The sequence below is a fragment of the Rhinopithecus bieti genome, unplaced genomic scaffold (genome assembly GCF_001698545.2).
Source record: "Rhinopithecus bieti isolate Rb0 unplaced genomic scaffold, ASM169854v2 scaffold_35856, whole genome shotgun sequence".
Taxonomy (NCBI): Eukaryota; Metazoa; Chordata; class Mammalia; order Primates; family Cercopithecidae; genus Rhinopithecus; species Rhinopithecus bieti.
In genome coordinates, this window is record NW_016815820.1 from 3,429,286 (window position 1) to 3,442,622 (window position 13,337).

A 13,337-nucleotide genomic window follows, 5' to 3' on the forward strand; every position below is an offset into this window, starting at 1 on the left:
TCAACGCCAGCGACAAAGAGCCATGAATCAACTGCTCTGCTATGAAATTAAAATCGAATTGCCGGCCACCCCCAACCCCTACCCTTCCTGGGAAATGGGGATGGGTAGGTGGCTTGGGAGAGGGCTGCTACTCTGGGGTGGGCTCTATCCGATCACAGAGCGGGCAGTTATGGGCAGGAAGTGGACAGGTAGCCAGGGAAGGTGACAGCTCCTGTCTCCACCTTGTTTATAGGACCCTTCCTCCCCAAACCGCATTTTCCCTCTGCCTGGAGGTAAGCTGTGATTAAAAGGAAAATACAGTTTTGCCGGCTCCAAGGCTGCTGCTTGACTGCTCCCCCTGGGCTTCTGGCCTGAGTTGGGCAGCCTGGGCCTGGTCATGGAAAGGGGCCCACACATAGCCATCCCAGAGCCCCCGGCTGAACCATTTGTAGGTCTGGGGTCCTCCTTATCACAAGAAGCAAAGAGGAAAAGTCCTCAACTTGGGGATCCACAGTGACAGTTGATGGCCCAGGGAGCCCACAGGATCAAGAACCCCATAAAAACAGGTGTGGGGCCTCAACTGCAGGCTCAGAGAAGCAGCATAAGGAACTGTCAGTACTGAAGCAAGAGTTTTTTTCCTCTTTTATTAAGTCTGCTATACTAACTAGAAGGAGAAGCTGTGGTTTTTGCCTGACAGGCCACAGGGCCAATCACCACAGCTTCTTGTAGAGAACATGAAGAATGCCAAGATCACCATCAGGTACCGCTTCCTTCCTGTGGCTTTCCATCTTCCAGTCGGCCTGGTCTTTTGCCTTGAAGGGCCTCAAAATATTAGCCCTGGCTATCATCTTCATCCCAAAGGCTGAGAAGATGGGCAGGCAAGAACACGGAGGGTGTCACAGAGAGGTTCCCATCAGGTTCACAGGGCGCCCGCTGTACCTCTTGGAGATGTCAGCTTCAATCTGAAATAGTGATACCAAGTGGGCAGAAGCAGGGGTGTTCAGGGCCTCGCTCTGCACAGATTGGGAGTCCTCCCACCGGCAGGCCTCCCTTTCTCATCTCACCAGCTTCTGCAGCTCCTTGGTCTTCTCCAGCAGCAGGTCCAGCTTAGGCTCCAGAGCCGCCTGCTCCCCAAGTGCCTCCTGCTGCTTCTGCACCATCAGCTCTTTCTTCAAAGCCAGCAGCTGGGACTGCTTCAGCTTTTGCTGGAGGAATTCAGTCACTCGGTCCACATACCTGTGCGGGGCACTCAGGTGAGTGCTGGGGTAGCTGTGCACCCTGAGCATTCCCATTCAGCTGCTGGGGAGGTGAGAGGCTCGGAAACCAAACCCTCAATTGGCCGCTTACCCTCATATCCTTAAACCCTTTCCTTCCTTTTAAGGAAAACCCACTCCCAGTTCCCCTGTCCTACTCAGGAAGCAAGCAGATTCTTCCTGTATATATCAAACCACCCCCTCTTGCCCCAAAGAGAACCCCTATCCCCAGTGGATGGCAATGGCCAGGAGGCAGGGATGGGGTCTAAGGGGTCATGGAACAAGAGGAGGAATACAAGGAAGCAGAGCTGCTCAAGATGGCAGAGCCTTGCATCAAGGGGAAGCCAGACCTTGGTGAGGCCAGGATCATAAACAGGTGTTGCAGCTGAAGATTGGTGAGCTTGCCTATCAGATTATCCAGCACTGACACCATGGTAACCATCTTCTCTTTGGTCTGGCCCTGCAGGATGGCAGGAGCCAGCTGGAACTGGCTCACAGACAGGACGTCTGCCTCCTCACTCAACTCCACTGCTCTCTGGGCTAAGAAGATTTCAAGCTGAGGACAGAAGAAAAATTGGTTCAGGCTGTACATGATGGCTCACACTTGCAATTCCAGCACTGTGGAAGGCCGAGGCGGGAGGATCACGTGAGGCCAGGATTTCAAGACCTGCCTGGGAAATAGTGAGACCCTGTCTCTACAAAAATTTTAAAAATTAGCCAAACATGGTAGTGCATGCCTGTAGTCCCAGCTACTCAGGAGGCTGAGGCAGGAGGATCACTTGAGCCCAGGAGTTCGAGGTTACAGTGAGCTATGATTGCTCCACTGCACTCAACTGGGCGACAGAGAAACTCTTTTTTTAAAAAAAAGGAAGAAAGAAAAAAGATAAATTGGTTCAAACTGAGAAAAGAACTCAGAATCTAAGCCCTTAGACTACTCGAAATGCAAAAATGAGACATGAGGGCTAGACTCTGGGTAAGGAGGGGTTATTTCCTCTGAACACTGTACGCGCTCGGAGAGACTACTGTCACTCTTCAGTCCCCCACTCCTTTCTCAGCCTAACCCCAGACCTCTGTCCTTTCTCCCAGCCTGGGATCAGATAACTGAGAATACAGAGACTCAAAGGGTTCTCTCTGCCCAGGGAAGGTATTTATTTTGTCTCCATGGGAGGAATGAGATTCAGGGAACAGAAATACATGTTTGAGAAGCACCGGATTAAGGCAAGGCTGAAAAGAATAAAAGAGCCAGTCACATTATCTTATCAATCCTACTCTGCCATTAAAACTTGACAGATCTTTTGTCCTCTCCCCTCGAAGCCGGGAGGAGCCTCTGGGCAGAAAGAGGAGAGAACGGGGTAAGGACAGAACTTTCAGGAGGCTCTCTGAACCAGCAGGCTACTGGGAAGGGAACAGATACAGAGATTAACAAAGACAGGACCCCATCCTCCCAGCCCTACAACAAAGGTCCAAGAATGCTGGCTCCTTACGCTGGGCTGCTCAACACCTCAGCCACATGGATCGTGCTTAAATGCAAATGAGATCATGTTCCTAACCTGCTCGAAACCTCCAACAGCTTCCCAGTTCACTAAGAGGCAAACCAAAGTTCAGATGCTGTATCTCTGAGCTCTTCTACTACCCACCAGCTCTCCCTCCTCAGCCACACGAGCCTCCATGTTGCTGGTCAACTGTGCAAGGCCTGCTCCCACCTCGGGACCTCTGCAGTTGCTCTCTCTGCCTGGGAAGCCCTTCTGCCAGACATCTGCGTGGTTCTCTCTGCACTGCCTACAGTCTTGATTACAGGTCACCTTCTCAATGAGGCCTTCCCTGACCACCAGATACAAAACTATAGCCCTTCCCAACATCTCTTCATCCTTCCCTGCTTTCTTTTTCTCTGTGGCATCTAGTAGCATCTAGCATCCTGCAAATTTTATTTATCTTCTTCCAGTCTGCATTCTCCATTAGAATATAAGCTCCATGAGGTCAAGGACTTTAACTGTCTTATTCACCACCTAAGTTCTGGTGCCTAAGACACTACCAGGTGCCTAGGAGGTACCTGATAAGTAACTGGATGAACGGGAGGCATCTAATATGTGAGGTTCCTGCTGCAGGACACAGAAAGCACTCACACCCTTCACACAAACAGGAGGGTCAGGTCAGGCATCCGGAGTGAGGCCACCTGCGCTGGTGCCATGCCTCCCCCTGCATCTCCCAGAGATGACAGTACCTCCATGAGCTCATCAAGGAACTGATTCCGGGTCTCAGTGTACTCAAGAAGTGTCAGAGCATCTGGGCCCCTGGCAACACCTTCTGGAGCTGCCAGGAAGAGAGACAGAGAAGTGATAAAGGATCAGAGGACTGGAGAAGGAAAAGACCCTCAAGTATGAGAAGCCCTGGAGGATTAATACGGACAGACTCACTGCGCTAAAGCCACTTCCTGTTCCAATCCAAGGGAGAAGGCTACCTTGTCCCAGGTGTCTCAGCTCTAATCAGGTACCACTTTTCAACCCCCAGCCTGAGAGAAGGACTAGAGCTGGGTTCAGAGGGGTAGAAAGGCCGGCTCTCTGTTCTGGTGGATGGCAGGAAGTAAAGTTTCATCCTGCACCGCCCTCTAGTGGCTCAGACACTACTACATCTTCTCGGCTGCTGGGGTGGGGGGTCACGTCACACTCCAGTGCCCCCTGACCCCCCTAGCACCCTCCTACCATAACAGCTGGCCCACATTTGTTCTCTAAAAAGTTGAGAGTTTCTAAGCTCTCAACTTTTAAGAACCTCTCTTGGGCCAGGCGCAGTGGCTCACGCCTGTAATCCCAGCATTTGGGAGGCCAAGGCAGGTGGATCACCTGAGGTCAGGAGTTTGAGACCAGCCTGACCAACATGGAGAAACCCTATCTCTACTAAAAAAATATAAAATTAGCTGGGTATGGTGGTGTATGCCTATAATCCCAGCTACTTGGGAGGCTGAGGCAGGAGAATGGCTTGAACCCAGGAGGTGGAGGTTGCGGTGAGCTGATATGCCACTGCACTCCAGCCTGGGCAACAAGAGAGAAACTCTGTCTCAGAAAAAAAAAAAAAGAACCTCTCTTGGTCCCCCTCAACTCACATCCTCATCAAGGTTTTGAGAAACAGTTAAACATGTGAGAAGCCTTATCTTAGTGCTGCATTTTTTTCTGTTTCTAGACACCTGGGGGCCCTTGAGCACCCCACTTTTGCCAGGGCTGCAGGGGACGGTGCACTTACCCTGGGTTCCTGCTTCTAGCACTGTGATCTGCAAAGCAACAGCATCGTCACCCCAGTCTATCCCATCACCTCCAGGATCCTAGAAGGAGAGCAAAGAACCACAGCAATGGTGGGAGAATTTTCTTGAGCCAAGGAGCCAGAATAAACCAAAGCCCTTGATGACGTCAATGGCTGCACATTCCAACTCTATGAAGGACTTGCAGCCCTGACTTAGGTGGCAAAGATGGCAGTAGGGCCCATCATCCCTGCTCTGTAATGTTCCCACCTGCCTATACCCCTACATCCTGAACCAGACACCAGGCATGAAAAAGGACACCAAAATTTAACTTTGACATGGGCTGGGTGCAGTGGCTCACGCCTGTAATCCCAGCACTTCCAGAGGCCAAGGCAGGTGGATCACCTGAGGTGAGGAGTTACCAGCATGGCCAACATGGCGAAACCCCGACTCTATCAAAAATACAAAAATTAGCCGGGCGCGGTGGCTCACGCCTATAATCCCAGCACTTTGGGAGGCTGAGGCGGGTGGATCACGAGGTCAGGAGATCAAGACCATCCTGGCCAACACAGTGAAACCCCATCTCTACTAAAAATACAAAAAAATTAGCAGGGTGTGGTGGGCGCCTGTAGTCCCAGCTACTCAGGAGGCTGAGGCAGGAGAATGGCGTGAACCTGGGAGGCAGAGCTTATAGTGAGCCGAGATCACACCACTGCACTCCAGCCTAGGCGACAGAGTGAGACTCTGTCTCAAAAAACAAACAAAATACAAAAATTAGCAGGGTGTGGTGGTGGGCGCCTATAATCCCAGCTACTTGGGAGGCTAAGGCAGGAGAATTACTTGAACTCGGGAGGCAGAAGTTGCAGTGAGCCGAGATTGCGCCACTGCACTCCAGCCTGAGGGGCAGAATGAGACTCTGCCTCAAAAAAACAAAACAAAACCCTGACATGTGAGGTGTGAAACTCTGCCTCCCTTGGACTATACCTGGTCTTAGAGCTATGAACTTCAAGTGATGCCTTTACAGACACAAATGACACTTTTCTGATGGTTAGAGTAGTGATCAGAGAGAGACAGACTGAGAAGGCCTCCTCACCTTTGAATCTGATTCCAGGAAGACGCCCCAGTCGATTCCAGCAGCCTCGGCAGAGATACCAGAGTCAGTCCCCTCAGACACTGCCTCTACCCCAAAGTCGCCCCAGTCAATCTGGAAAGGGAAAGAGAGTGTTAGCTCATGAAAGATGGATTTAAAAAGGGCCAGGTGTGGTGGCTCATGTCTGTAACCCCAGCACTTTGGCAGGCCGAGGAGAGCGGATTGTTTGAGCCCAGGAGTTTGAGACCAGCCTGGGTAATATGGCAAAACCCTATCCCTACAAAGATGTTAATAAAAAATTAGCTAGGAGTGGTGGCACATGACTGTAATCCCAGCTTCTTGGGAGGTTGACTTGGGAGGATCCCTTGAGGCTGAGAGGCAGAGGTTGCAGTCAGCTGAGATCATGCCACCGCACTCCAGCCTGGGCAACAGAGCAAGGCCCAGTCTCCAAAATAAATTAATTTTAAAAGGAGGGTGGGGCTGCCTTCCCAAAGGCCTCAGCTGCTTCTGTAGAGAGCACACTGTTCAAATGCAGTGGCCTCTAAGCTCCCCCAAAGAAAGCCCATCTTCAGAGAGCTCACATGATGGAGGCTCCCAGTTCAAAGTGAACCACCTTGCAAAACCTCTGTGGCACTCACTCACCTATACTCAGAAAAATAAAGGAGTAGGGCCTCCTGGGCCCTTCTACCTACAGTCATTCTCACACAAATCCCCTTTCTTCCCTCTGGGTCTTGGGTTGGGCTGTTGGGGGTGGGGAGGGGACAAGCAGCTCCCACTACACTCCCATAGCTCATCACAAGGCCCATCTTACCGCATCCTCTGCTATCTGCTCAGGAAGTTCCTCGAGGTGGGGTCGCTCCACCACAGAGGGCTCTGTCCCCGTCCTCCACTCATACACCGTTGAGTTTCCCTGCTTCTGCACGAACCGCAGCATTGGCAACACCTCTTCTGTGGGGCTTCAACAGAGCACACAACTGACTCTCCTGCAGACCATGCATGAGGCCAACACTGGCCTTTGGCCTGGGCCACATGGTCAAATGGGCAAGGCCCCCACAGGTTCAGGTGTGTAAAAAGAGTTCAAATGTTATATGGGAAAAAGACAACTGGAGAAGGGACATGAGCTGGGGAACACAGGCAAAGCACGCCCACCAGCAGAAGCTGAGGCCTCTTTACCTGTCACACACAAACCCCACAGAGGCCTGGTACACGTCGATGGCTTCCCCCAGGGACTGCTGAGCCGCTGCCCCAATCTCAGCCAGCTGACTTGGCAGGTCCTTCACCAGGGCCAGAAGTTCTCCTCGGACATTTTCACCCTACAGAGGGGAGAAGATGGGGAGTGAGACAGAAGTGGTGAGAGGTGGAGTCCAACAGATTGAAGAAAACATCCAAAGACCGAAGAAAAGACAGACACTGGCCCAAAGGGGACGCAACCGGGCTGAGGGGTCGGACGGGGTCAGAGGAAGACAAGCAGGGGCCCAGGTGTCCTCTGGCTGCGAAGAGGCTGCCGCCGCTCACCGTGATGCCATACTGCTTGCAGGAGTGGTAGAACTGCTCCCGCATCTCAGCAGCCCCTGCCTGGCACTCCTCCTCCTTGCGGCTGTATTCTTGCTGCAGCTGCTGGCACTTGGCAATCTGCTTCTTCAGTGAAGGGATCTCATAGTTGACATTCCGAACCAGGAGGCTAGAGAGTTCCACTGAGAAGGGCCCAGGAAATTCAGCCCAGGACACCCCCCTATGAGGCAGGCAGGCCCCAGCATGCACACACCCCCTTTGTGGTAGTGAAGAGCATGAGGTCAGCTTCCCAGCCCCGCCTGTTACCAGCTGTGGAGCCTAAGACAAGTTATTTAACCCCTCTAATCCAACCCTCATCTGTAAAACAGCGACAATAACATTTATCACGAAGATGCAAGAGAGAATCCAGATGACACACCAAGCACAATTCCTTGCGTTTAGTAGATGCTCAGTAAATATTAGCCATCATTATTATTTATACTAAACCCAACCCAAACACAGTTAGTCCTTTAGTTGCTCTCTCTCAGGCACTTGATATTGCTCCCAGGAAAACCTGTGCCTCTTCTGTCTTGTGTAGAATGGAGGTGCGGGGTGGGGTGGGGCAGCACACTCCCGCTTACCAAGAGGTGAGTGGTGAAGGACCCACACACGCCTGCTCGCTGAGGCACGGCAAATGCCCACTACCGACCTGAACCTCTTCCTTCCCCCAGCACTCCACCCAGTGGAAAATCAATTTGTAGGTGGGAAAATCAATTCCATCAAAAACAATTGATTTTACCACCTACAAATAGGCAACATCTACACTCCAGTCTCTTCCCACTCACAGACGGTGCCTCCTATAAGCCTGTTATCTCAGAACTCTGAGAGTGGGCTTCCCCATGGATACCGAGGCTCCCAGGCTAGGCCACTTTACCTAAGTAGGTGTTGTCCTTCTCATACAGGGCTATAATCTCCTGCCAATCCTGAGTAAGAACAGAAAGACGATGTTAAGCCAGAAAAGCACTCAACAGCCACATCCCAGTTCAATCCCTAAACAGGGGAAGTTTTCCCAGCCTTCATGTTACATCAAACACAAACTCCTTGTCCTTTCAACTCTGCTGGCTGGACCACCCACTTTAAGAGTGCAGGCGATCCCTAAAGCAGTGGGTTTGAAAATTAAACTCAGGGATAGGATCCACTTTGGAATAAGCTATAGAGACAGAGCAAAAGTTCAGGAAATATTCTATGTAGGCCTCTCCACTGGAGCCTCAGAGAGACAACACAGGCTATGACTCCTTGGACTGGATGTCCTCAGGCACATACTACCAGCCCTTGGCCCACACTTGCCTTCATCCGCTGTGAAGAGTATCGGCCAAAAATATTTTTCGTGGAGGCCTCTGTGCCTTTGAGAAGGTCCACAATTCTTAGGCAGTGAAAGTAGTGAATGTCTAGAGAGCAAGAGACAGGATTTTGAGAACTAAAATATCTTCCTCACCTACTCTGGGCACTGCAGGTGGCTGATTCATGTATAATATACTGCCAGTAACTTTAGTGTGTAGCTTTTCCCTTCATCATATCGTAGTGGAAGAAGCCAGCATCAAATAAAAATCGCTCCCTCTCTAAAGGCCAGCCCTGGTGTCTACATAACAAGGGAGTAGCTCAGCTGATACATACTACCTCAGCAAAGAAGGGACTCCAGTGACAGCCCCTAAGCACTCACAAGACCCAGACAGCAGCTGGGCGATCTCTTCGCTCTCTGGCATGTCCTGGATGGCAGCATTGATCTTCTCTCGGATCGTCAGCACCAGACTCTGCCATTTCAGGCTGCAGTGCCTTCTGTCCACCAGCCAATCTATGTGAGAAGCACCCAAATTGGAGTATTCCCATTCACATCACCAGAATTCCTTCACTAATGGGAGTGAAATACACTGAAATTAGTCTAAAAGTTGTCTTTACATTGATTAATAAAGTATGGGGTTCTGGAAAGATGGGAATAAAGACAAGCCCAAAGAGATGCCTGGGGCTATACAGGCTCTGACAATCTGACTTCATTAGCAGTGTGATTTTTATAGAGCAATTGCCTCAACACAGGGATAACACAAAGTTTCAATTGGTCCTGACATGAAAGTGCCACTTTTGACCATTCTCAATTCCCCATAATATTTTTGCTTCTATGGGTAATTAAATCTTTCTTCCTGACAGAGGATGCTGCTCAACTTCCTTTTCCTCAGGGCTGGGATTAACCATGACAATGGAAAATGCAAGATGGTTATGCCAAGTACCGGATGAATGAACAGCTGCAAAGCCCCTAATACCTACAGCGCCCTAAGGACTAGATAACATGACTCTATTGTGAACAGTGAAGTACAATCCTGTACATGTGAATACCAATGGGACTGACCTCTCAAAATCTGGGCCCAGATTTGTGGCTTCAGAGCCATGCATATTTCCTCAGTGAGAGCTAAGAGCTGAGCTTTGTGGTCAGATGGTCCTGGGTTCTAGTTATCGTTATCAAGTTTCTTGAGCAAGTCTACTATTCTGTGCCTCAGTTTTCCCACATGTAAAATGGGGAATAATAAGACACTGACTAGAAAAGGGAATGCAGGTAAAACACTGAACAGTGTGCCTAAGACATGGCAAGGACTCAAAAAATCATAGTGATCATTTTTATCATGTTAAGTGCCTAAAACAGCACCTGGTACCAAACAAACCCTCAATGAATGGTGGTCATTTTATTGGTCCTTTTCATGACCAAGAACAAGCTCACACAGCAAGACTGCACATGGGCTGAAGGGCCAGTACAAATCTGAAGGGAGGCTGAAGAAGCCCCTCATGGCCACCAAGCAGGACAGACTAAATGGCCCCACAGAGTGGTGAATTCAGAACCTGTACTCTGCCAAGCAGTCAAACACTGGGGTCCCACACTAGTATCAGTTATACTCCCTCTGCTATATTCCTGTAAAGTTTTCAGAAAGAAAAATTATGTTGCTGTCACAGAACTAGAAGCAATGGACTGGGGTAGTCAAACAGACACCATCTTAAGGACAAGACTGGCATCAAATCCATGAATCCAATAAGCATTTTAAAATGCCAGGAGCTGTGTGATCAGACGAAGAGGCCTTCCCTGACTATGAACTGGGGAGGAACCATGTAGGCCCCATACAGACAACCTGGAGATGGCCTGGACACTAAAAGGTCTTAATTTCCAACTGGGTCTTAGGTCTCTCTTCCTCCTAAAATCAAGTGGGAGGTGGAAGATTTTAAATGAGGGGTGTTTTTTTTTTTGTTTTCCTGGCCTAATGCAAAGGGCATGGACAGTGGGTCAGACAGACTTAAGTTCCAAATGTGCCACTTAGTGGTTGACTGTTTTTTGTTTTATTTTTGAGACGGAGTTTCGCTCTTGTTGCCCAGGCTGGAGTGCAATGGTGAGATCTCGGCTCACCGCAACATCTGCCTCCTGGGTTCAAGCGATTCTCCCGCCTCAACCTCTCGAGTAGCTGGGATTACAGGCATGCGCCACCAAGTCCGGCTAATTCTGTGTGTGTGTGTGTGTGTGTGTGTGTATTTTTAGTCATGGAGACATGGAGACAAGGTTTCTCCATGTTGGTGAGGCTGGTCTCGAACTCTCGACCTCAGGTGATTCGCCAGCCTCGGCCTCCCAAAGTGCTGGGATTACAGGCATGAGCCACCGTGCCCAGCCGTGGTTGACTGTTTTTAAAGCGAGTCATTTATCCTGTCCCTGAATGATACGATAACATGTTATTAAAGGAGAAAACACAGGTCAAACAGACTCTACATATGGTTCCTTCCGGCCGCTCTCAGGGAAGCGGGTCTGGCCACACATGGGGCGTAGAACGAAGCCAGTGGTCAGCACCTCGACCAGGGCTTTCAAGCGTCAGAGCTCCCAGCTGTTGGACACAGGGGGCAACGAACAGGCCTCCCCCCGAGAGCCAGCTGCGCGGTGGCGCCCCCTCCTACCGAGCAGCTTGCTGGTCTGGATGTCGATGGGCACGTGCTGATGGTCCTGGCGGGAAACACGGTGGGGAGGGGAGCGTGAGCGCGGACAGAGGACGAGCCACTCGCGCGCTCATTTCACGGTCCCAACCACCACCCTGCACGGCCAGAACAAGGCCACAGCGATGGGCTGGGTTGAGCCGCGCCCGGAGGGAGACCGGGGACATAGGTTAGGGGTCCACGGCCAGTCCCCAGCACACCCAGCTCCTGTCCCCACACCTCCATCTTTCCTCCACTTCCGCTTCAGGCCGTAGACTCTGGCTCGCCCCGCCCTACCACCAATCCAGTGGCGTTGTGGTGGAGCTTCAGTTTAGACACAAACGGGCCTCCTTCGGCCACGTCGCCGCCTTCCGTACAGCCAATCAGGGTATACGCTCCACTCAGGCCTCCAGCCCCGCCCACCCCAAGGCTCCGAATGGCTGAGCTCGGGAGGGGCGGGAGAATGGAGACAGCCAATCGGAGACGCGAGGCGGGCTCACGGCCGGGGACTGGAGGGGGTGCGCTGCAGCGGCCGTGCGATTGCGGCAGGCGGCGCCCGAGAGCCCAGCTTGGCAGCTGCTTCCCCAGGCGGGCACTGGGTCCTTTCCGTGCGGATTGAGGTGTCCGCTGGGGAGGTCCTAGCGCCGATCTAGGAGGCCGTTGCAAATGCCTTCTTCCCTTCTTGCGTCACTTTACCATCCAGAGCAGTGTACAGGTCTCTTGTGGCACTTGTCATGCTTTGCCTTCTCATTAAGTTTCTCGAATAGACATGGTTGAGCACCTGCAACGTGTTGGGCGATTAGGGCAGGGAAGGGGAAGGAGGAGGATCAGTGAGACGTCCCAAAGAGAACACCTACATGGAGTCTAAACGAACAGCTGAAGATAGCTGGGTGATGTGGGAAGAGGAGTTTTAGATGGAGGAGACTACAGAGACAAAGCTTAGGTGGCCACAAACTGCAAGAGGGGTGCAAGCAACAACAGGCAGGCTGGACGGGCAACGTAATTTGTGAGGTCCAGTGCAAAATGGAAATGCATGGCCCCTTGTTACAAAATGAAAAATTTCAAGATGAAGTCGACTCTGCGGGCAGGCCAACCTCTGTGCAGCAGATGGTTTGAGGCAGCGAGTGGCTAGAGGAGAGGCTGTAAAGGTGGAAAGGTCATATCAAAGGGAGCCTCATTAAGGAACTTGGACTTCATCCCTTCAGACAGAGGAATCACAGAAGGGGTTTGAGGCAGGGAAGAACCTGCACAGATAGGCTGCTGGGATGATGAATGCATGGGAGATAAGACTAGGGGCAGGGAGGCTGGAAGGAGGTTGTTATCGAGGGATTATAGCCTGAGCTGGGACACAAGGTGTAGGGAGGAAGGGGAAGGGCTGGATCTGAGGAATATTTAGGAGGAAAATGGATAGGACTTGGCAATATGATTGGCTGTTTGGGTGGAGGAGAGAGACACCAAGGATGACACCTAGGTGATTAGGTGGGAGCCACCACCTGAGACAGGAATGCAGGATGCTGAGCAGGTGTTGGGGAGGAGGGGGTCTAGCTTTGAACCTGGTCTGGTAATGCTGAGATACCCCCAGATGGAAAGTGTGCAGAAGGCACTTGGGTCTATAATTTTGGAGTTCAAGGGAGTTGTCGGGGCTGGAGATACAGCTTGGAGAGTCACAGGCTGGCTAATCTGTGGTCTGAGTGGTGGCTGAAGCTAAGGGAGAGTTTGAGATTGGCCAAGAAGTGGGTAGGGTAAAGAGGGAGGGTGAGCTGAGGCCAGATTCCCCAGGATCTCACAAAGCTGGGTATGCCATGTCTTTTTTTTTTTTTTTTTTTTTTGAGACAGAGTCTTGCTCTGTTGCAGGGGTTGGAGTGCAGTGACACTATCTCGGCTCACTGCAAGCTCTGCCTCCTGGGTTCATGCCATTCTCCTGCCTCAGCCTCCCGAGTAGCTGGGACTACAGGCGCCCACCACCACGCCCGGCTAATTTTGTTTTTGTATTTTTAGTAGAGACGGGGTTTCACCATGTTAGCCAGGATGGTCTTGACCTCGTGATCCACCCACCCTCGGCATCCCAAAGTGCTGGGATTACAGGCATGAGCCACCGCGCCCGGCCCTGGGTGTGCCATTTCTAAATATTACTTCCCCAGCTCCTGCTCACCACAGCACAACACTTGAGGCTTAGTAAATTTTTGATTGAAATGCATAGTGTGATACAGCAGCGGGAAGACCTAGATTCTGCTCAGTGAGGTCTTGGAGCATTTCTATAACCTATCTGACAGCCACAGTTTCCCCACATGGAGATAACAGC

General features: G+C 51.3%; 1 protein-coding gene across 1 annotated transcript; it reads right to left on the bottom strand.

The window, feature by feature from the left end:
- Window positions 1–595: 595 nt before the first annotated feature.
- CDK5RAP3 (CDK5 regulatory subunit associated protein 3) lies at window positions 596–11,468 on the bottom strand. Its single transcript, XM_017853916.1, has 14 exons — window positions 11,276–11,468; window positions 11,021–11,066; window positions 8,763–8,894; window positions 8,390–8,490; window positions 7,977–8,025; window positions 7,067–7,245; window positions 6,725–6,864; window positions 6,363–6,507; window positions 5,555–5,665; window positions 4,467–4,545; window positions 3,454–3,542; window positions 1,583–1,788; window positions 1,044–1,215; window positions 596–941 (listed from the first exon to the last, which is right to left on the bottom strand). Exons 1-14 carry the CDS (start codon window positions 11,279–11,281, stop codon window positions 876–878), a joined length of 1,521 nt encoding a protein of 506 aa, XP_017709405.1. The 5' UTR covers window positions 11,282–11,468; the 3' UTR covers window positions 596–875.
- Window positions 11,469–13,337: the final 1,869 nt, after the last annotated feature.